Source organism: Rhipicephalus sanguineus, chromosome 3, assembly GCF_013339695.2.
Source record: "Rhipicephalus sanguineus isolate Rsan-2018 chromosome 3, BIME_Rsan_1.4, whole genome shotgun sequence".
NCBI classification, from domain to species: domain Eukaryota; kingdom Metazoa; phylum Arthropoda; class Arachnida; order Ixodida; family Ixodidae; genus Rhipicephalus; species Rhipicephalus sanguineus.
Genome location: NC_051178.1, coordinates 4,265,765 through 4,289,591, shown reverse-complemented (window position 1 = coordinate 4,289,591; position 23,827 = coordinate 4,265,765). Strand labels below are relative to the sequence as shown.

Here is a 23,827-nt window from a genome sequence, read left to right as displayed (position 1 = left end):
TAAATGTTCTTGTTTTTGGTGAAAATAGTTTTGATTGATTGATTGATTGATTGATTGTACCATCAAATTTTTTACTATCGATAGCGCTATCGATAGTATTTTTCACCATCGATAGTTCGATAGTGGCTCAGCTATCGATAGTATCGATAGTACCATCGATAGTTCTGCATCACTACGCAGTACACAAGATGTAACCACATGTACGTCCGTGAAACTGGCGACCTTGCAAAAAGAATTAAGCAGCTATGATGTAAAAAAACGCCAGGCCTGCGCTGAAACCGCAGCACAGTCACAGCAAAAGCTGGAAGAGCGGCGTTTCTAGAGCCCGTTGTAAGCTCTCTTGGGGCTACAATATAAGTACACTAGAAAGGTACCCACTACGCCATAAATCACAATTTTTGTGAAGTTGGGAAGCACCTTCTAAGCCATTATTTGTCATTCTGCGGAGAAGCGAGGCACCAGCTACAAGTCTGTAAGGCATTATGTGAACTTTGTTGACGCGACGACTAATGACGATGAAGAATTATGGCTCAGCTCTTTGTAATGGGTTGGAAGCTTTAAACGGCCCACCAGTTATGTAATTTGCATTGTGTGACGCCCAGTCGCTATTTCCCTCTCCCGTCATGCTGTATAACATACGTTGACGTGGGAGAGAGACGGGGGGAGGGGGGTGAAGAACTTTACTGAGACCCCGAGGAAATGGATCATGCGCTTATGGGCTTCCTTGGCAACCAATCCAAGTGCACTTGCGAGGAACCCACACGCTATAAATCATTGTAATTTTTGAGAAGTAGGGCAGCAGGCACTGTGCCATTTTTCGTCATTCTACGGAGAGCGTTGGTACCTGCTAAACGCATGTAAGGCATTATGCGCACTTTATTGATGTTGTGCCTGATAACGATGAAGAATTATGGCAGAGCCCTTTGTAATGGGTTGGAAGCATTCAACAACCTACTCGTTGCGCAATTCGCATTGTGTGACGCCTGGTTACAGAATTCGCGTTGTGCGACGCTTGGTGCTTATTTTACTCTTCTACCACGCTATATTGCATATGCTAATGTGGTTCCTTCCCGACATGAAGCCGGTATAGGACCTTTTTCCAAAGCAGTTTCAAGCACCGGCATGGCTCAGAGGTTGAATACTGGGCTCCCACGCAGAGGGCCCAGGTTCGAACCTCGTTCCATCCTGGAATTTTTTTCTTATTTCGTTTTTTTTTATATTTCGAGCGATACTGGTTACGGACACCGGCGGCGGCGGCGGCAGCGGCGGCGGCGGACAACTACGGCGCCAAAAACGGCCGGTGAAATGATCTCATAACAGCTTTCGCTGTAAAACAAAGCACGTGGCAACAAACGAGCTTTAATGAACACGCAGTGTCCACGACATCGACTGGAATAGCGCGAAGATAAATTGGATGAGAAAAGAACAAAACGGCAAGGCTTCATCTGGAATCCGTTCACATTCAGACAACAGAAAACATGCTCAATCGCAACTCAGGCATACTAATACCGATATACACTCCATGCTTATGTCATATCATGAAACCCATAAAACCAACAAAATATTTCATTCAGATTCTTCGTCAACAAGGCCATCGTAGTGGGGCCGCAACGTATTTTTTATTTTAATGCGTGGTCGGCACTTGTTACTTCCCACCCTAAGTGCTCATCAAAATCTCGAAAAAATTATACAGGAGCTATATGGCTTGAACGACGTATATGAATACTCATTTTTTTCTACAAAAACTATAAAAGAATGCGACAATTAAGTTGCCCAAGAGAATTTTGAGAGTACAAATATCCACACATATTATCTTTATTTGGTTGTATTCATTTATTAGTCATTTGTGTTTCACTGTATGTCCCCTTCTGCTTTATTCAAGTGAGTGTGCAGCGTTTGAAAGAAAAATAAAAATACAGCAGAAAAAAATTATCGTGCCAATTGTGTTGCTTTGCACAAAACTGTGCCGACGCTGCACTGCAAAAGTTCCGATACAAAGGCACAACAGGTCCATGCAAGAAATGAAAAAAAAACAATGCACAAATAAGTGCCAGGGATGCATGATGTTATGCTGAGGCCATAGTTGGGTAATAATCCTTGGCACTCTGTATGGTCTCAACAACAGCGTTGTAAGTTCCCATGTCTGCAAATAGAAAAAAGACGATAATTTAGGGCAAGTGCGTCAATAAATCACGATTTCAAAGACCCACTCATAGAAATGCATCAACATGCACAAGCTGGACACAGTAAAACAGCCATCGATTTGCGAAACTTGGAACTACTTTTGTCTGCCCCAAGAAGGCTCCGCTACAGCCGGCAATGTTCCGTAATCACACCATTCATCTTTGGTTTTAGCTTTTAACTAGGTGTGTGCGAATATTCGAAAGTTTCGAATATTCGTCGAATATTACATTCCATATATTCGTATTCGATTCGAAAATCGTGTATTCGAAAAGTTTCGAATATTCGATAACTTCAAATATTCGAAAAAATCGAATATGCGATTCGATTATCATGCATAAAATAACTCGTCATCCACATTTCTGCTGCGTTCGTATCGCTAAAAACGTTGCCGAGAGGAGCGATAAACATCGTAAGTACACGGAGGCACGATCACTGCCTGCGACAAGCGCCCCAATACGTATGATTTATTGCTGGTGCATCTCCGACGTGCAGCGCTGTTGGCGATCATGTAACCGTACATTTTCAATATTATGCGGCCCTAACGTGCCGCACTACAACTCGTTCACTATGCGGGACCACTTCTGAAGAAAGACAGTGACCCATGTGACTGGTGGCGGACTGTAGGCACCTTCAGATACCCCAGTCTGGCAAAGCTTTGCCCCATGTACCTCCCTATAGACCAGAATTTCCAGCGCTCGTAGGGGGCCGCCATGTTTGGCCGACCGAGGCGCCGCGGTGCGAGCATTTGCTTGGGGGCTGCTGAAACGCGCTAGCGTACAGCGCGGTGCACCACGTTTGTGGCTCTCAGTAGCGGGCAATGGCAGATTCGCGAGCGCTGCAGCCGCTCAGTCTTCTCTGAATGTCGGAACGTGCATCTTCTTTCATACGACTACATTTTCGAACAGTGGAATTGTGCCAGGAAGCTTGCCAAACATCGCGAGAACGTTCAGCAACATCGTCACGAAAGTTTGAATAGTTGCAACGCCGTGCAGTTGTCCACTCTCTTTTTTCTTTTATAACTGTATCATATCAAGAAACGTTTTAAACTTACGCATTTGCGTATGATAACGGCCACATGAAGCCTAGTAAGCTGTATCTTCTTTTTTTTTTCTGACAGACAGCAGCGACAGATATTTTCGTGCCGCGCTATCGTCCGACTTTGTGCTGCACGATGGCCGTTTTGTGCTCTCTCGCAAAATGCAACGGGATGAATTTAATTAGGCGACTATTTCAGTTTTGAACGCAGAACGCTGTAGCGGAGATTACGTTTGAATCCGATAGTGATTGAGTTCGATCCTGACCAAAGGCAGCGCACACGCGCGCACTTTCTGTCGCGACGTGCCTCGTTCAGGATATACTTAACTGCAATTGAAGGATCGCCCCTGCAATGACAAGATCCCTGTCACACGGGCACTTTCGATCACAATTGAGCCGGATCAGGATTTATCGCCTCGACCTTCCTTTGCTGTCACAGTAAAACTTCGTTGTTATGAAACCACAGGTCGACATGCCTCGCGGCTGTGAGGTTCAAAATACATATCTTCTATAGACATGAAGTTGTAAAAAGTGAAACAGTTCGTTACATCGAGGTTTACCTGCGCCTTTTTGAACAAATTTACAACCAAGGTGGTTGCATTTTGGATTTCAGAGGCAAGATTAAACAACCGCGTGTTCAAATTTCTGTGCATGTTAATAACTGAAGCTTTTTTCCACTCGGCAGCTGCGGTGGCGCCTGTAAGTCTTCAGGCAAAATTAAGAAACATTTGTTAATTGGCTTCGCAGTTTGAGAAAATATCTGGTGAGGTGCATGAATACTGTCTTTCTCAATTCAAGATTCGTCGTTGTCGTTCTAGTAATTCAGTTTATTATTATTTTTTTTCATCCAGCAGGTGGTCCTGTTTTAACCCATACACTTGCAGTGCAGCCCTTTGAATAGGTAGAAAATATGGCCTCCTGAGCAAAAGCACCAGCTTACATATTACTTATCGAAATCAAGGGCCTTGAAAACGTCTGGAATACACGCTGCACAAACACAAGCTGCTCATGTTCCCGTGAACGTCGCAGGTCTGTTGCATCAGCCGCTTCCTTTTTGCCTCGGTGTTCGGGCACCCAACGACGGCGCAGTGCCACCCGGACGAATTTTTATGCATTGCACTGCCGTTCCGAGTGTGCGGCAAGCAAGCAACTGAGACCGCAACTTTCTAGCAGCTCTGAAAGCACTGACACAAGCGAACACGCGACGCAAGCGCGGCTATTACCTCCCGCCATCAGCAGCCCCCGCCGTCGTCTGCACCACCAGGCGGCGCCTGGTGTCGAGAGTAGCGGCGCGGCTGACACTCGCGCTACGAGGCTAAGAAAAATCTGGTCTATACCAGCCACTTCTGTTCCAAGCGAGCGTGTCTTTTCAGTGGCAGGGGGGGGGGGGAGTTGTCTCTGTTAGAAGGGAGCGCCTGCTGCCTGATCATGTGGAGCAACTGATATTTCTTCATGATAACATCTAGTCATTACTTTCATTGTGCCGTGATATTTGATTGTGTTGTGATGTGCATTGTGCTAGCCTGGACATTGTATTCTTGAGATAGCAGTGTATGTTGTGTTGCCAGTCAGGCTGTTAATGTTTTTTTTTTTTTTTCAAATAGCTACATGTTAAATAAGATATTGTTACTGTGGAGGCATTTTTCCTTTGATATTCGATATTCGAAGGTGGATATTCGTATTCGATTCGTATTCGAAAAATTTGATATTCGCACACCCCTACTTCGCTCACAAGGCTCCAAATGTTGTAGGGATAACACCGCTCGGTGAAACGGTTTTAAAAATAGTGTGAGCACTAGTTATGTGCTTCTTTCTCATCTGTGCATTATCATAATCATCATCCGTTTGTCTCTGTCCTCATCATCACCGTGGGTCATTGTCATCATCATCGGGTGTGTGCGCTCTCGGCCGATTCTCTTCCGGGGCCTTGAGTCTAATAAACGTGGCGTCAACCAAGACGTCACACGTGGTGGAGGTGGATTTTCGGTCCTCGGTCCTCTCCCAGCCCGCTCTACCTCCTGGAGCTTCGTTCAGGCCGCCGCTTGCCCCCACTGTCCGGCAGCATGTCGCAGAACGAGCCTGCCGGCGCTGATGCCGTCTCTACCGCTCCGCCGCAAGCCTTGCCTCCTGTTATTATACAAGGCCACCAACGTGACCCCCCGCTCTTCGCTGGTATTCGTGGAGAAGACGTCGAAGACTGGCTCGGTGACTACGACCGCGTGAGTGCCGCTAATCGGTGGGACGAGGCCGCCAAACTGCGTTACGTCCCTTTCTACCTAACCGGCGTCGGGAAGACGTGGTACTTCAACCACGTCGTTGACTTATCCGACTGGGCGACGTTCCAGCCGCAGCTCCGCCATGTTTTTGGCACACCGGCCGTTCGGTCCGCCGTCGCGAAGAGGACCCTCGATACTCGCCAACAACATCCCGGCGAGTCGTACATCGAGGATGTTCTTGTGCTATGCCGGCGTGTCAATTCGTCCATGCCCGATCGGACGAAGTACGCCACATCTTGAAGGGCATAGGGGCTGTTGCCTTTCATGCCCTCGCTGCACAGAACCCAACTACCATCGCTGACGTCGTCACGACTTGTCAGCACCTCGATGCCCTGGACTCGGTTCGTCTGCAACCAGACATTGGTGAACAGCACTCTACGTCTCATAAACATCTCCGTGACCTCATCAGGGACATAATACGGGAAGAACTACAGTCGATGGGCTTCTCGCCTCCGTCACCGTGTTCTCCACAGTCTTCTGGACCGGCCTTGCGCGACATCATCCGGGAGGAACTCACATCCATGACCTCCCCTGCGCATGTACAGCCACATGCTCATCGGCCCATACCAATCTACGCCCAAGTTGCCGCCGCGCCTCCCGGCGACGTAAACACGACTTTGCCGCTACCACCATACGCGTCGATTGCTGCCGCGCCCCCGGTCCACTTCCGTTCGACGCTGCCTGACCGTTCACCTGCCCACCTGACCGCGATATCCTCAAGTGCTCTGAACGCCTTCTACTCATCACCGTGGCGCACGTCCCGCCCAGTATGCTACTACTGCGGGTATCGCGGCCACATCTCTCGTTTCTGCCGAAAGCGCCAGCAGGACGAGCGTCGAGGTTACGACATGCGTGAACGGGATTTTTCCACTGGGGCCTCTTATCATGGTCACCGTTACTCGTCGCCCCCGCACCGGTCTCCATCTCCGCCCGCGTCGAATCCACCACGGAACAGCCGATCCGCACGACGCCGCTCACCCTCGCCATTTCGCCGCTCCTCTTCTCCACTTCGGCCTGTCTCATTTGCCACCGATAATCAGTCGGAAAACTAGATGCAGTTTCTGGGGGAAAAACTGCATTCCAAGTTAGGACTGATATTCCTCCATCAGGCCCGTGCAACATCGTCTTTGTCGTAGTGGAAGGAGTGAATGTCGATGCTTTGGTGGATACGGGTGCGACATTTTCTATTATACGTGCTGATTTGTGTCAACGTTTGAACAAAGTGATGACGCCTTACGACGGACCCACGTTAGTCGCTGCCCAGGGGAACACCATTCGCCCTTGCGCTTTTTGTACTGCTCGTGTTTTTATCGACGGTATCCGTCATCTCATCCAGTTTGCTGTCCTGTCCCGTTGCTCTCACAAACTAATCTTAGGGTGGGATTTGCTCTCTCTGCTTCCGCGGCTATTTGTTGTGGCCAACGCGTCGTCCACCTCACTGACACCGACTTCATGCTCGACGACGACACCCAGAAGCCACTTCGTCCGATCGCTGCGGAAGACACCGAACTGCCGCCATTCCATGAACAAATTGTCGCCATTATGTCCAACGACATCGACCACGGCGACGTGTTGGTCTCCCCTTCATCACTTTGCACTCGTCAAGGCATACTTCTTCCGTCCGGTGTCGTTCGTTTTCGCAATGAATCTGCTCTCATCACCGCCGTAAATTCAACATCGGAGAAGATTCTATTGGCACAGAACACTACGGTGGCCCGTGTTGCCGACCACGAGCCTGTATTCGTCATGCCCCTGCAAGCCGTCTCCTCCAAAGACCCTTCCATCGGGGAGCGTGCTTCTTCCTCCGCCTTTACCGCCGCCATCAGCAACGACTTGACAGCTTCAAAGACGCAGCAGCTGCTCGCATTATTACAGAAACACGCAAATTCTTTCGATGTTTACTCGTCTGCGTTGGGCCGCACTACCACTACAGCGCATCGAATTCAGACAGACGGAACATCTATTGTACACCGCCGGCCCTACCGCGTGTCTCTTGCTGAGCGAAAAATTATAGAAGACAACGTTGCCGACATGCTCAAACGTGAGGTAATACGCCCCTCATCTAGCCCTTGGTCCTCTCCTGTCGTTTTGGTCCGTAAAAAGAATGCCTCTCTGCGCTTTTGCGTGGATTACCGGGCACTCAATAAGATCACCCGCAAGAATGTGTACCCCATGCCACGCATTGACGACGCCCTCGATTCCCTACAAGGCGCGGAATACTTTTCAAGCCTCGACTTGCGCTCAGGATACTGGCAAATTCCCGTGCATGAAGGCGATAAAGAGAAAACGGCGTTTGCAACCCCCGACGGGCTATACGAATTCAACGTGATGCCTTTCGGGCTGTGCAACGTGCCCGCGACTTTTGAGCGCATGATTGACACCGTGCTGCGCGGCCTCAAATGGAAAACTTGCCTTTGCTACCTGGACGACATTGTTATCTTTTTGTCAACGTTTCCTCAGCACCTGCAACGCTTAGATGAAGTTTTGACGTGCCTTGCAGGCGCTGGTCTCCAACTCAACATCAAGAAATGCTGTTTCGCCAGCAAGTCTATCAAGGTTTGGGACACGTCGTAAGCAAAGATGGAATTCGGCCAGACCCTGAGAAGATTGCTGCGGTTCTTCGCTTTCCGCGCCCGGAAAGACAGAAGGAGTTGCGGAGTTTCCTTGGCCTTGCCTCCTATTTTCGTCGGTTTATCCAGAACTTCGCCTCAATAGCTGCTCCACTACACCAGCTACTTGCTTCCGGCGTCCCCTTTCGGTGGTCTGAAGAATGCCAAACAGCTTTCGACCTGTTAAAGGACGCCCTCACGTCCGAACCAGTTCTCTGTCATTTTGATGAAGCCGCACCGACTATCCTTCATACAGACGCTAGCGGCCGCGGTATAGGTGCCGTTTTTCTGCAACGCGACACCTCTTCACAAGAGAGTGGTTGCATATGCCAGTCGCGTACTCACCGCTGCCGAAAAGAACTACACGATAACTGAGCAGGAGTGCTTGGCTGTGGTTTGGTCGGTGCAGAAGTTCCGTCCCTATCTCCACGGCCGTCACTTCACAATTGTTACGGACCACCACGCCTTATGCTGGCTTTCCACTCTGAAGAACTTGTCCGGACGCTTGGGTCGATGGATTCTACGCCTGCAGGAGTATGACATAATTTACAAGTCTGGTAGAAAACATCAAGACGCCGACGCTCTTTCTCGCTGCCCGCTTCCTACTACCCAGATCAGCGTTGGCGAGACCTCGGCCGTCACTTCTATCGCAGTTCCTACGCTCGCCTCAATAGGCCATCGCTTCTCGGACGACCAGCCAACATTTCGCTCCCGCCAGCTATCCGATCCATACTGCAGGCGTATTATGGACCACCTTTCGGGAGCCTCCCATCCACCTAACGCGCGACTTCGTCGTCAACTCGTGCAATTTAAAGGGACCGACAACTGCCCAGAATATGAACTGAGTTGACTCCACTGATGTAAAGATTGTCCGTTGCACTGACTCAAACCAACCCTGTTTTTTTTCGTGAGAGATAGATTTATATTTTTATTTCTTGATTGAAAGTCGCGAAAAATGACCTGTGGCGCCTCTGGCGGCAAAAACATGGACAATCCGATGAAGACGGCCACGTGACCGTTGACTGCTGTACGCGGTCGACGATTTTTTTGTTAGCGTTCAAATATTGTTCGTTTCTTTATATTAAAATGTATTACTCCATAATAATGTACATATAGGCCTGCGTTAGTAGTATGCATTAAAGTGGCGCTGCCTTCGCGTGACGTAATGATCCCAAGCTCGTCAGCGCGTCTTGAGCAACTTTTCAGCGTGTTCATGCAACCTTGCACGCAGTTACCAGGTCGCTAAGATTTTGGAGCGACATAGTTTTGCTGCCTACACTTCGTCTCAGAAATGACGCGCGCTGCTACTCGGTGCGGCCGTGCATACGCACAGTTACGTTTTCGATTACTTGGCTTGGCTCGTGTATCGAGAGAGTAATGACGCCGGGACAAGCCATCTATGACACAGGCGCAGGCAACCTTGGGCGCAGGCGCACACAACGCTGTACAAATACCGGGAAGCTGTATAAAGCCACACATCTCATTGTGACAGCTTGCTATTTTCAAAAATGGTTAGAAAGCTCAAAATAGAAAGCAAGTTAGGTTAGAAAGCATAGTTACAGTAACTCCTGCGAAAGCAGAACAACGACAGCTTTCACAAGTGCTAGGGGCATCGCTATCAACTCTCAGCGTTGCTGGAGCAAGCCTCCATGCGTGTTTGGAGCCTTTCAGATCGAAAAATACTGCTTATAAAATAACTACGTGCTTTTCGGATAAACCACTGCAGCTACAAACGCTACGAAGGGTGAGCTTCCTGTCGCGCCGTAAAAAACTGGGTCGAGAAAAATCAGTTGTCGGCCCCTTTAAGCTGGAAAATGGCGTTCTTTACCGCCACATTTACCATCCTGACGGTCAACGCTGGGTTCCTGTGCTACCACGCGCTCTTCGACTTCGTGTGCTTCAAGCCTTCCACGATGATTTGACTGCTGGTCATCTTGGTTTTCAAAAAACTCTTGACCGCATTCCATGTCGTTTCTACTGGCCCGGCCTTTTACTAGCGTAGCGCGGTACGTCGGTTCCTGCTTCCCATGCCAGCGCCGCAAACTCCGGACATCTGCACCTGCTGGACCTCTACAACCAATTCCGTACCCCACAATGCCATTCGAGGTTGTAGGTGTCGACCTTTACGGGCCTCTTCCCGTCACATCTACTGGCAAACGCTGGATAGTGACCGCCGTAGAGCACTTGACGCGCTACGCTGAGACAACCTCTGTGATTACTGGCTCCGCTGCGGAGGTTGCTGACTTGGTTCTTCACGGCATAATACTGCGTCATGGGGCTCCTCGTATACTGCTTAGCGACCGTGGAAGGGTGTTCCTGTCACAAATGTTAAATGAAGTACTGCGCGCTTTCGGAACTACTCAGAAGACAGCTTCAAGCTACCACCCTCAGACCAATGGTCTCACCGAGAGGTTTCATCGTACTCTTGCTGACATGATAGCCGTCTACATCCAACCAGACCACAAAAACTGGGATACCCTGCTACCATTCCTCACCTTCGCCTACAACACGGCCGTTCAGCGCACAACTGGCTACTCGCCGTTCTACCTCGTTTACGGACGTCCCCCTGCTACCTTTCTCGACGTTTCCCTCTTCAAGAGCCAAGTTAACTTATCTCAGTCTCCCAGCGAAGACTACATTTCTCGACTGGCCCAGTCTCGCCATCACGCTCGCATCAACACAGACGCGAGACAACAAGAGCGGAAGATCATTTATGACGCATCCCATCGCGTTGTATGTCTTCGACCTGGCGACGAGGTGCTGCTTTTGACACCTATTCGCACACCTGGTCTCTGTGACAAGTTTCAACCACGCTTCATCGGGCCGTACATAGTTCTGGAACAGACTTCGCCTGTTAATTATCGTGTGACACCGCTTGCAGTCCCAACAGACCGCCGTTACCGCCCCACTGAGATTGTGCACGTTTCTCGCATGAAACCCTTCACGCGACGTTCCCCGTCACCTTGACTTGCAGCGGCCAGGATGTCCGCTTACACGTGCGGGAAATTAGTGTGGACACTAGTTATGTGCTTCTTTCTCATCTCTGCATTATCATAATCATCATCATCCGTTTGTCTCTGTCCTCATCGTCACCGTGGGTCATTGTCATCATCATCGGGTGTGCGCGCTCTCGGCCGATTCTCTCTTCCGAGGCCTTGAGTCTAATAAACGTCGCGTCAACCAAGACGTCACAATAGCAATATGAAGCATATGGCTCCTGTTGCGACCCGGATTTAGTTCCGTCCCACCGCTGCAACCAGCTGTTGCGACGTTAGGGTTGCGTCGGACCCGGACTCCGTTCGGTAGCGTGACTGAGTCTCCGGGTTGAGGAACTGACGCTCGCAAGTTGGGAAAACGAAAACAAGGTTTACTGGCACTTTTTGTACACTTATTTACATAGTGAAAAGGTAATAGTTCAGCGACAAGCGAGCTGGACGAGCCATTAACCCAGGGCCGACAGCCTTGTCTCACTCAGCACCGTCGTTATAACCCCTCAGGCTGGCTCCTCCTTCTTGATGGTAACCAATCACACTGTCGCCGAGGGGTCGTTGCACTCGTTGATGCAGCAAAGTTCCTGCGCTCAATGACACTCTCGTGGGGTCATGGGAGAACAGGATGACCGGGCAAATTCATCCGCCTCTTTCCAGAAGGGCAGGAAAGGGTTTACGGCGACTTAATGGATCTTGTCAAAACATACAGGACCGGTCGGCACCGTAGCACCTGATCATGCCAAAGCGGCCCATTCTGAAAACGGCGCCCGCCATGACGACGCTACGCTGTTTTGGAGCTGGCAAGATAACCTTCTAGAGCACTGCACGGGCCCGGCCCGGCCCGCGGGCCGGGCCGGGCCGTCCGAAGCGTTTTCCGGCGGGCCCGGGCTGGGCTCGGGCTTAAAAGTGCGGGCCCGGGCTTGGAGCCGTGGCTCTGGGCCGGGCTCGGGCTTGAGGCTGCGGGCCGGGCCGGACTCGGACCCGCTCATTAAAAGGCGTAAGTCGGGCCTTCGAGCACACGCGAACGTATGCATTGCATGGTCTAAGTATACTGTGCCAAGCTGAAGTGACACGAGCAAAGAGCTGGCTCTTAGTAAAGCTTAGCAATAAAAATAGAAAAACAGTTGAAGTGCTACTTTTTTTTTTCACCAGTATAGATATAGATTGGCAGTGTATATTTTCACTAACGTTTCGTCTGCTGGACCAGACTTTGTCAAAGTAACAAGTACATCGTGGTGGGTTTCCTTATAAACACGCCAGATCAGGTATACATATATGTATATAAAAACAGCACTAACAATGGGCCAGATCACGGTTGTTCCCATGGGAGGAATAAAGATTTCGGTCTGTTATTCGCGGTTGACACATACGGTACATTTCATTCATATTCCTTGGCATTACGTGCCAAAAGCACGATATGATTACGAGGCACGCCGTAGTGGCACCGGATCAATTTCGACCACCTCGAGTTCTCTAAAGTGCACCTAAAGATAAGTATATACACGGGTGTTCTTGCATTTCGCCCCCATCAAATTGCGGCCGCTGTGGCCGCGGGAATCGCACCCGCGTCCTAGGACTTAACAGCGAAACAGCTTAACCGCTGAGCTACCACAGCGGGCAAAGCAACATTTCGATGCATGTACACACCGGATTTTCCGTCCGATCGCCCGCTACAAGGCGCACGGCATCATTAATAATCATCATCAACAACTAATATCCTCTAGCGGGCCCGGGTCGGACCTGGTCATGAATAAGCGCGCCCTGGATTAGTTTAGCAATGAACGCCCGGGCCCGGGCCGGGCTCGGGCTGGGTTCGGTCACGTACGCCCGGGCCCGGGCCGGGCCCGCGCTTGGTACCACGGGCCCGGGCTGGGCTCGGGCTTCATAAAGCGGGCCCGGGCCGGGCCCGGGCCGTAAAATTCTGCCAGTGCAGTGCTCTATAACCTTCCCTTTGCGGGGCGCTTCCGGCCGCGGACAGCCCGTTTCTGGGAAGGCTTCAGGTGTCCCCAGTAGTGTGAACGCATCGTCCGTCCATTCTCGTAGACAACGCGTCGCCAACGACGATCAGTCATAACACTCCCTACATCTATGGTAGCACCAACATTTTTTGTGCACCATTTCACAAAACCATATTGCATCACCCACACATTTGTTCGACATTTTGTTGCTCATTTCTGATGCCATTGACAAGATAGGTCCTTCTACGTCAAATGTACCAGCATTTTGGTTACCATCTCAAATGTATTGAAAAACAAATCGCGCTTGCTTACTATACTGAAAACGGTGAATGGCTAGAATATTTCAGTTACATGTAATTGTAGACCTTTTCGTTCACAGGGAACCCATCTGAATTTCACAGATAGTTGACTGAGTGATTTACACCATAGAATTTTGTTCTGGGAGCATCGTTTCTCATGCCGATATCAAATTTCGCTAGAAAAATATTTGTTTAACATGTTTCAAGTTCAACAGAATTACTGCTCTGCCACACATGCCTCCACAAGTTCCAACAAAATGTGCAGCGTTACCTCCCCCCCCCCCCTTCCATGGCGTAATTGCATGCTGTCTGAACCAAGTGAAGCCGAGGAAAGGTACAATATTTGTTGCTTTTAATTGTGCCATATCAATTATGCCATAAACTAAGACGAATTAAGTGGACGAAAACCACCCTTTGCTTCGAATAGGTACGCCGCGAAGCCCGTCGTCGTCACTACGCCCACATCCCCAACGTAACGCGATGTCAGCGATAATCTCATTGGCGTGCAGCCAACGACCGAGGAAGGCTTTATCCACGTGTCAGAGCGAGGTAAACATGTACGCGACACGCGCGAGATGTGCGCGACCAAAACCACATTTCCGCAGGCGCCGTGTCGCAGTGCAGAGGACCAACCGACCAGGTCCAAGTCAGTAAGCATGTGCTACGTGACACTGCCCACGGGGGCAACATTACGCCTTTGCATGGGCAAACAGGCGCTGTAGAGGGGCGCAGAAATTGTTTTCCGACAGAGAGTGCCAGCGCAGCACAAAGCGCTGCAACATTCGCAAAATGTGATCGTCGCCGCTTTCTGTAGGAATAAGCGAGCTGGTTTGGGAGGTGTAAAAAAAAAAAAAAAAGCCGGAGCCTGTTTACTGGCCCTTTCATAAAACAAATAAAGAACTATTTTTCTGACCCCTATCAACACTCATAACGTCGACATGAATGGAAACCACCTGGCGCGTAGACCGGCGCTGCGCCTCTCAACGGCCAACCACATGAGGAGAGCCCAGCGTTGTCGCACAAGGCGACCATAGGGAATGACGCTGAAATCTCACAAAGCTGTGTACCGTCAATGTGCTACAAAGAAGTATTCCTCATTACAGCTTCTTATTAGTAGCTGCGTAGTACGAAAAACGAGATACAGTGCCGTCGAGAGGTGTACTTTTCTTTACCTTACTTGTAGCGCCAGCTACTGACATTAAAGAGAACTACAAACTAGCTCTTTCTCGGTTGCACTCTCCTTCGTACTTTTCCTTACCGGGGAAATCCTCCTAGCGATCTTTTTAAACGAATCGCCCGTTCCCTCTCGGATGTAAGTTGGCACTACGTACCCTTCCAAATTATTTCCTCTTCCACCTACAACATGTCGATGCATTGTGACACACTTCCTTCCTAGCGGTTTTATGCGACTTCGAAATACTTTAGCCACGGCCTTCTTTTTATCGCGAATCTCTCTCACCCAGCAATCACTTTCACCTTCCTTGGACTAATATCTCTAAATATATTTCCCATCTTATGTTAAATGCGTCGGCTTCGCCCTTTTTTGTCCGTCTATCCTCCCGTGATGCTTCACGTCGCTCGTCGACCACTTCCAGCAGCTTCATGGCTTTCTCTTTCCACAAACTGTTTGCTTCTCTGTCCTTATTTAATTCGCCATTACGCATAACAGCTCACTGATAGTCCTCTGCCTGATTGCATGCTTTTTCCTAGACTCTGGCGGCTATTTTGTTAATTGTTTGTCGTTTTAAATATGTGCTGCCAAATCTAGATTCTATGCTCTCATTTTCAGTTTTATATTCTATTTGTAAGGTTACGTGTTTCTGATCACTACCCAAGCTGTTAATCCCTTCCTCATCTATTCTCATTTCTCTCAGTTTCCATAAATTCCTTCTGTCATGAGAAAATAATCAATATTCATTGGCCCGCTTCCCACTTCCCTCGTGATCTGCGCATCACACTTAGGTTAAGTGTCTCAAAACTATGTTGCTCGCAGAGCTCTAGCAGTAACTTCCCACAGGTTTCCGTCGAGGTCCATCATGACCTAAATCATCCCCCAACAGGATGCCCTACGAGTATTACCAAATTCCTTAACATTCGTGCTTACGCAATCTCCTGATTCTTTTCTCTACAGGTAAACAGAGAGCTACCCCTAGCCACGTTTTCTTTACACTTAAAAACCCAGCAGCGGTGCCCTGCACACGCTTGCCTCACTCTATCCCATTTGGCTCCGCAACGAATTAGCATTCCAACACCCTCTTTCCTTACTCATTTGGCCCTTCCTAAACATCATTTCCAACAATTCCCAATAGCGTGTCTCGATGCGCGCGCTAGAGCACTGCACGGGCCGTGAGTCTCGGCCCGGGCCCGGCCCGAACCCAAAAAATCGGACCCGATAGGGGCCCGAGCCAATAATCTAGGTGGTGCTGCCCGAACATGGTATCGACAGCAAGGCGTTTTAAGTAGCAAATATACCTACGTTTTGTTGGCGAATGCTACGCTAACATGTATGCTTTAATCTACGATAATTGCTTGTACAAACGGGCCTCAGTGTGGTAACAGTTGACCGGGCATACTGGGTACTATGAACGGTTATTCGGCAGCGGTATACGGTACTCATTTTTTCTGCAAATGCAATGGGAACCATCAAGAGCGTTTGGTAGGAGATATTGTAGCGAAAAAACTGATTTGCAGCATGGGTGCAGTTTCAACAAGGAGCGCTATAAGAACGCTCTTTTCACTTTGATTTTACTGTGCTCTCGATTGAAATTTAGAGCATGCTCTACCAACAAACTCAATGGTGCACCCTTCTGGATATGTAGCACCTGTCTTCAGCGTAGCAGCACCTTGCCACAGCAAAAGATACAGAGGGAAAAAAAGCCAAATTTAATGCCTTTGTTTTTAATACGGCATACCTGCCAAGTTTGGAGAAACGGTATCCGGGAGATCTACTCAACGGGGGGGGGGGGGGGGGGGGTGTATGAAGTATGCCGACCGCGGGAGGGGGGGGGGGGTACTGCGATAAAAATTATATTGTCACGTGGTCGTGACGTCGACGAAGACAGCAGTCGACGTTTTTAGGATGAAACTGTTTATTTGGCCGAACTTGTGGCCGGAAAATGAGAACTAGAACTACAGCAATGCGCGCTGTACAATGATAGCGGCGAACAGGGCGTCGTCCGTCGATCAACTGACAAGCGGTCAAGCGCGTCGGCTTTTATACAGGCGCTATGGAACTTTCCAGCAATATCGCTGGTGGCGGCGTTATCTCTCGACAAAGCTGGAACATTCTCGTGCGGCGCGCAATCTTAACAAAACGATCTACTGAAATCGTGAAGCTTCTCGAACACTGCTTCGCGGCCAGCGTCGAGCGTTGATAACCGTCCTTGCTGGTCAAACTCTAACACATCAAAATAAAAGAAGAAGCGGGCGTGGCATTGCCCCCCTCTGAAAGAGCATCGTCCCGATGCTTGCAACAGAACATGGAAAGGGAAAAAAAAACAAGTGCATACACAAGTAAATTACAATAACAAAGGAAAAAGTAGAGTCGCCAGGTTCGCTAACGCGAAAAAAAAAAACGGTTTAAAGGAGCACTGACACAAAAATTTTGCACCTTGTTTTTTTGTTGCAATAGATAGCTTATGATCCACTTATCATGGCTGCAAACCTCGTTTGCGCGAGTGCGCGACGGTTATTTATTTAGAGACGTTTTTAGAGCGCCCAGTCGCAGTTTCGGTTTCAAAGCACCGAGCTGGGCAGCACTACTTCCGGAGGATGGGTAGCCACAGCTGGCCACGTGAACACGCAAAATTGTGACGTAGGCGACGCGCGAGCGTGAGTGCGGTGGGCGCCGAACCAGGTGAAGTGGCGCCAGCTATGGAGGATTAGAAACAACTAACAAACGCGTAATCTATGTCCTCCGAGCATTCGGAAGCGCCCATCTCGACTCGCTAAGCTTACAGCATCGATTATTTGACTATGGCTCTCAAAAACGGCGAAGAATCGGGACGAATACATTGCTGTCGAAGCTTAAGGACATGAATCTAAAGCAAATGGAAGCATCAGTTCGGAACTTACACGTTACAGAGCGCACGGCGGCCACTTGATAGATTCGAAGTGGACGACAACCGCTTTTGGCAGTGCTGCCATGTTTTTCGGAGGCGCGAATGCCTCGCCGGCGAAGCTTGCCGTGCAAGTTGGACAGCTCTCGCGCGTGCGGCGACGGCCGACGTTCTGCGGCACCGCGCCGTTGCGCCAGGCTTGCCGCTAGCGTGAGCGGGCTGTATGGACGCTATGAGGTTAACTGGCGCGGAAGAATTCAGGCAGAAGCCATCGTTGCCGTGATCGAACGTGATCTACTTCTTCTTCTTTGCCTCTACTCGCTGGCAGCGTTTATTTGTACATCATCTTTTTTTACATCCTGCCCCGTCGCGCATGTAGTGGGCATTTCCAGGTGATGCAGAGCTTGAGCGGGTCTTTTAAACACTTTTCCGTTCTGTGTTTTTATGGTGTAAGCCCGCACCAGTCCATCACGACCAGGGTGTACTTCTAATATTCGGCCTAGCGGCCAAAAACACCGGTTCCTTTTGTCGTCTTGCAGTAGTACGACCTCGCCTACTGTTAAACTTCGGTTAGGTCCTTGCGGATACCGATGCAGAGACCGCAGTTCCAGGAGATACTCCTTTCTCCATCTTTGCCACAGATGATTCAGTAGTCTTTGACGATACTCCAGCTTTCGGATAACACCATTCCTAGTAGTCTGCGGCCAGGTTGAAGTTTCACGTGGGCTAGGATCCGGATGAGCCAGGATTGAACTCCCGGTGAGAAATTGAGCCGGGCACACCGGTGACGGTTCCCCTGCCTGCGTGTACGTGTACGTCAGAGGACGAGAATTGATAACAGCTTCGACTTCTTGAAGCAACGTCATCAGTTCCTCGCTTCCTAGACTGCTTTTCCCGAGAACTTTTCGAAGAGCTGACTTGATCGACCGGATGAGCCTTTCCCACCAGCCACCCCACCACGGGGCGTTAGGCACAAGAAACTTCCATGATATTCGATGATTGGCGAGAAATGCAGCAAACGGGGATCCATTGATAAGCTTCCCTATGTCACGTAGCTCTTTGCTTGCCTTCTTGAACGTCAATGCGTTGTCCGAGTACACAGTAATAGGCACTCCTCTGCGAGCAAGAAACCTCCTGAAGGCAAGTACAAAACTGTCTGATGAGAGAGAATCTGCCAGTTCTAGATGTACCGCTCTTGTGGTTGCGCAGGTAAATAGCACAATATAAACCTTGGTACATTGGGGTTCCCTCTGGTTGAGTTTCATATATAACGGGCCTGCAAAATCTATGCCGACAACTTCAAACGGGCGAGACATAGTAGCTCGGTCTTCCGGCAGTGGGGCATGTTCCACATTCATGGGCTTTGTTCGGAATCGTTTGCAAAGGTAACAATTGTTGATCAACTTTTTTGTTTCCTGGCGTGCATGAACAATCCAGAACCGCTCACGAATTACTGTCAGTGTGGCTGATACTCCACCATGCAAACTGCGGCAATGTGCTTCCATGATCACCAGTCTCGTAAATTCATGGTTCTGAGGCAAAAGCAGTGGATGTTTTTCTTGAATTGAAAGTTGCGCTCTCTGTAGGCGTCCGCGCAGATGAAGTTGTCCTTCTGTATCCAAAAATGGATGCAAGTCATGAAGAATCGACCGCCTTGAGATCGCGCGTTCGTTGGAGAGTTGCTCTATTTCTTGAGAGAAAGCTTCTCGCTGTGCTCTTATTATCCAAAACTTCTCGGCCATATTTAGCTCTTCTGCAGAAATAGGCCCCGTATGTGGTGCACGGGTGCGCCGCGTCCTTTCCAAAAATCTGTAAACCAACGCTGTGACGCGAAGAAGCCTGGTCAAGCTGCTGTACTTCTTGACGTTCATGACATCTTCAAGGGGTTCTTGCGTCTGTAGCAGTAGTTCTGTCTGTAGAGTTTCTGGTTCGTAGCTGTTTTCTTGGGCGGCAACCGAAGTGATCTCGATGGGCCAAGCGGTTTCAGGTTGAACTAACCATTCTGGGCCATTCCACCAGTTGACGCTTTCCCGAAGCACTGCCGCTGATAATCCCCGTGTCAGATAATCAGCTGGGTTCTGCTCCCCAGGACAATAACGCCATTGCCCTTTGTCGGTGCAGTCGGCTATCTCGGCCACTCTGTTTCTCACGAAGGGGCTGAGTTTATCTTGCTGTGCCCGTATCCAGCTCAGAACAATTGTCGAGTCCGACCACATTATATGTGAGAACTGAACCGTGTCCCATGACTTCCTAAGGTATTTTAGTAGCCTTGCTCCAACAACTGCACTCATTAGTTCCAACTTTGGCATGGTCAAGGCTTTTATGGGTGCCACGCGAGACTTAGCCACGACAATCTTCGTACCACAACTGCCATTGCGGTCCACCGTTCTAAGGTACGCGCATGCTCCATAGGCCCTTGGACTAGCATCCACGAAGATATGGACTTGCGTCATGGTGATATCTTCTTTCGGATGACTCATGACGTAGCGCGGTATCTTAATAAGGTGTAACTGAGCAACTTCAGTACACCATTCTTTCCACGCCTTCTCGATTTCCATGGGTAACTTGGAATCCCACGGTATCCGTAACAGCCATAACTTCTGAAATAAGATCTTCGCTATTATCGTGAAAGGCGAAAGAATACCGAGAGGATCGAATATTCTGGAAGCTGTTCTTAAGATGGTCCGCTTTGAGTCCTCCTTGACCGAAAGCAGGAACTGCGTGACAGACTTTGAAGAACATGCCAAGTAATCATCTTCGGTGTTCCAGTGCATCCCTAGAATCGTTGCTGAAGTACTGTCCAATCCTTCCAGGCACTCTTCGCTTTTCGAGAACACTTCCTGGAGTTGAGCGTTGTTTGTCTTCCACTTCCGAAGGTTCATCGCAGCGCCTTCCAAAATCGACTTTGCCTTCTCGTACACGTCTAAGCCTTCGTCAAAACTGTGGGCTCCTACGAGCAGGTCATCCACGTAGAAACTCTGCTTCAGCGTTCGGGCCAATGTTTTTTGCTCACCGCTTACGTTGTCCAGGTGGTGGTGTATCGTTCCCATCAGCAGAAAAGGGCTTGATGTCGACCCGAATGGCACACGTGTCATTCGCCATTCGATAATGTTGTCGTTTTCACCACGGGGCACGTTCTCGAACCATAGAAACCGAAATACATCTCGATCCGATTCCTGTATTTCTATCTGCAGGAAAGCTTTCTCGATGTCGGCGTTGATGGCTATCGGGTGGCGTCGAAAACGAAGCAACACTCGAAGCAGATCCGGGTTCAGGTTTGTACCTTTGTCCAAACAGTCGTTCAGTGACATATATCCCTTTCCATGGGACGAGGCGTCGAACACTACTCGCAGTTTCGTGGTGAGTGAGTCTTGTCGTACAACCTCGCGATGCGGCATGTAGTACACGGCATTATCAGATTGTCGCTCCGGCACCACTTCAGCATGTCCCATTTGCCAGTATTGACGTATGGTCGTGTCGTATTTCTCCATTAGGCCATCATGCTGCGAGAGTCTTCTGACGAGCTTATGGAGCCGGTTAATTGCTGTGTCCCGATTGTCGCCTAGAAGATGCTTGCGATCTTCTTTCCATGGTAGAGCCACCGAGTACCGGCCGCCTGACTTCCTAACGGTCTCCTTAAACTGTAGAATGTTCCGGTCAGCGAGACATTCGTTGGAGTCAGTAATGCCCATAGACTCGAGTCGCCAGAAAGACTGTAGAATTTCTGCAGTCGATTCCTCTTCGGTTGCATCCACACGCAAGACACTGACAAGCAGGTGAGTGCCACAGTCCAAAAGGGTCTTCTGCCTGATAGGTCCTTGTACCGTCCAACCAAATATTGTCTCCATTGCCACCAGACCTGGCACGTCTGGACATCGCACAACTTCACCGGTGATTGCTTGCCACATATAGTCAGAACCTATTAGCAGACCGATTCCTATGTCTGGTGCGTCCTTAGGCCGGTAGTCGTTCGCGAGCATCTTGCCTTGTCTCTTTAATTCTAGAATGAATGCACTGTTCGTTGATGGTAGAGTCACACCGTGGCAAATGGCAGGGACAACTACAGCTTCTATGCGAAGGTCAACCTTCTTGTCTCTGCTTCGAAGGTCTATTTCAACAACGTTCCGCTTTTGTGCAGCTGAAGAGCAAGTGCTTCCGAAGGTATTCAATGCCAACCGGGTCTGTCTGACCACCTTCAGGTTAAGCTTACTGGCCACATCTTCCTTAATGAAGCTTCTTTGGCTTCCGCCATCCAGAATACCTCGAACGAATTGCCTGCTGTCGTTGTTGACCAACTGGGTGCTGAATGTCTGAAGATAGACCGCGTTGTCCCTAGGTGGTTGGCTAGTTGATGATACGTCTTCGCAGGACGAAAGAGCATTTGAAGAAATGCATACGGTGGCACTTCCTGGCGTTCCTGCAGTCGTCGAAGCCCTCCTGTAATTGGGGTCGCACATGCTGGAAGCGTGTCTTCCGCGGCAGGAACTGCAGGTAAGCTTAACGCGGCAATCCTTCGCTCGGTGGCCTTTTGACGTGCAGCGGAAGCACCGGTTGTCCTTCTGCAGCTGCTCCTTTTTGACTGCAAGAGGAATATCAGCGTTGCAGCTGCGCGTCCCGTGCTGATCAATCTCGCAGAAGAAGCACTTGAACCTTGGTATAGATGTGGTATGCAATACGGATGCCGCTGGGATGCCACCATTTCGTCGGTCCAAGCGATCCTCCAAAGCAGGTCTCTGATGTGGCAGTTCGTGCTGCTCTCTACTTTCGAGCTCCACTCGTAAGAATAATAACAGGTCATTTAGCTCGGCATCCGACGCGGCTGACGCCTCTGCTGGTGCACTCGACGAGGAGGCTTGAGCATAACGTACTTCGGTGGGCCTTGTCAAGGCGCGGTGCCGTTTTTCTCTTGTGAAAGAAAGACCGATGTCCCGCGGTAGAGCCTTCTGCAAGATATCGATGAGCATAGCTGAATACGTCAGTGTCGGCACGTTCAGGGCTCCTAGGCAGCGAATATTCAGTTGCGTGGCATCATACAATCTTCGCAAACCGCGGATGTCGTTGGCGGATGTCACCCTTGGGAGATTTCTCAGCGCCGTCAGATGGTGCTGAATAATCATCGTCTTATCGCCGAATCTTTCCTTCAACATATGCACTGCGTCGGCGTAGCAAGATTCGGTCGTGGGCAAGCCCGCGATTGCTGTTGCTGCGTCACCGGATATGAAACTCTTCAGGTAGTAGAATTTAGTGGATGGCGTCAGGTCGTTGTTCAGATGAATAAGCTGTTCGAATTGCTCCCAGAAGCCTGTCCACTGTGCGATATCTCCTTTGAATGTTGGGATCTGCAGCTGCGGCAACCGGGGTGCCATAAATCTTGCGGAAGCCTCGTGCCTGAAAGTCGTTGCTGCGCTTTCACCGCTGGCAACTTGCGCATGGCCGGCCTGTGCTCGTTCCATTTGGGAAAGTCTGCAACCTATCTCGGCGAGCATGCTGACCGCTTCATCTTGGTATTCCGCTACAGCTGTATACTCCTCTTCGATGCGTTCAGTCGGAATATACTGCTCATACTGCTGGTTAATCTGAGACAGCTCATCGTTGCTAGCGGAGAGTCGTTGCTTTACGGCTGTGAGCTTCGCGATGTCGACGCTAGCGGAGTCTAGTAAAATTCGAGCTTCCTGAATAATCTTTGTGTTCTGCGCGCGTCGTGCAGATCGCTTGCCTTTGAGTCGATCCATTGGGAGAGCAGTGCTGCTGCCTGATGTCGTTGCACCAACGCCGATCCTCGCATCCACGATCCGTCGAATCCTCACCGCCCGCGACGCGAAGCGAAAGTAGAGTCTTGTTCGTCGTGCGTAGAGGGAAGACTTGTCCGCACGTGGGTTTTCGGCACCAAAATGTATGGACGCTATGAGGTTAACTGGCGCGGAAGAATTCAGGCAGAAGCCATCGTTGCCGTGATCGAACGTGATCTACTTCTTCTTCTTTGCCTCTACTCGCTGGCAGCGTTTATTTGTACATCATCTTTTTTTACACGGGCCATAACATCTGCCAACGGGCACGACGAGCGAACAGCGGAAGAGAACACAACTAGAACACGCCAAGCCGCAGGCACGGAGGAAGAAATGGCAGGTAGCACGGCACAAGCGCAAGGGCACAACCAGCCACCAGCCAACACAAACTCGTGACGTAGGTTTGTTTACACACCCCCCGCGTTGATGTCGGCGTCGCGAAGCGCTCGCACTCGCTCAGTCGCGCGGCATGCACTTTAAAATTGATTTTAAATATGTTCTAGGCTATATTGGCCCTTGATATTTCGTAGACGTTGTGTACGGCTCCGCATACATCTATTTAACTCATTATCTCGCCTTCGAAATTTTGTGTCAGTGCTCTTTTAACACTTTCGTGACCGCACCTATTCCCA

General features: G+C 49.8%; 1 protein-coding gene across 1 annotated transcript in view; it reads right to left on the bottom strand.

Annotated features, from left to right (window-relative positions):
• Window positions 1–1,343: 1,343 nt before the first annotated feature.
• Window positions 1,344–23,827, bottom strand: part of LOC119386418 (replication protein A 14 kDa subunit) — a 130,142-nt gene continuing 107,658 nt past the window's right edge. The window contains exon 4 of the mRNA XM_037653726.2: window positions 1,344–2,143. Coding sequence (XP_037509654.1) covers window positions 2,067–2,143 — 77 coding nt within the window. The 3' untranslated portion in view covers window positions 1,344–2,066. The remainder of the gene's footprint in view (window positions 2,144–23,827) is intronic.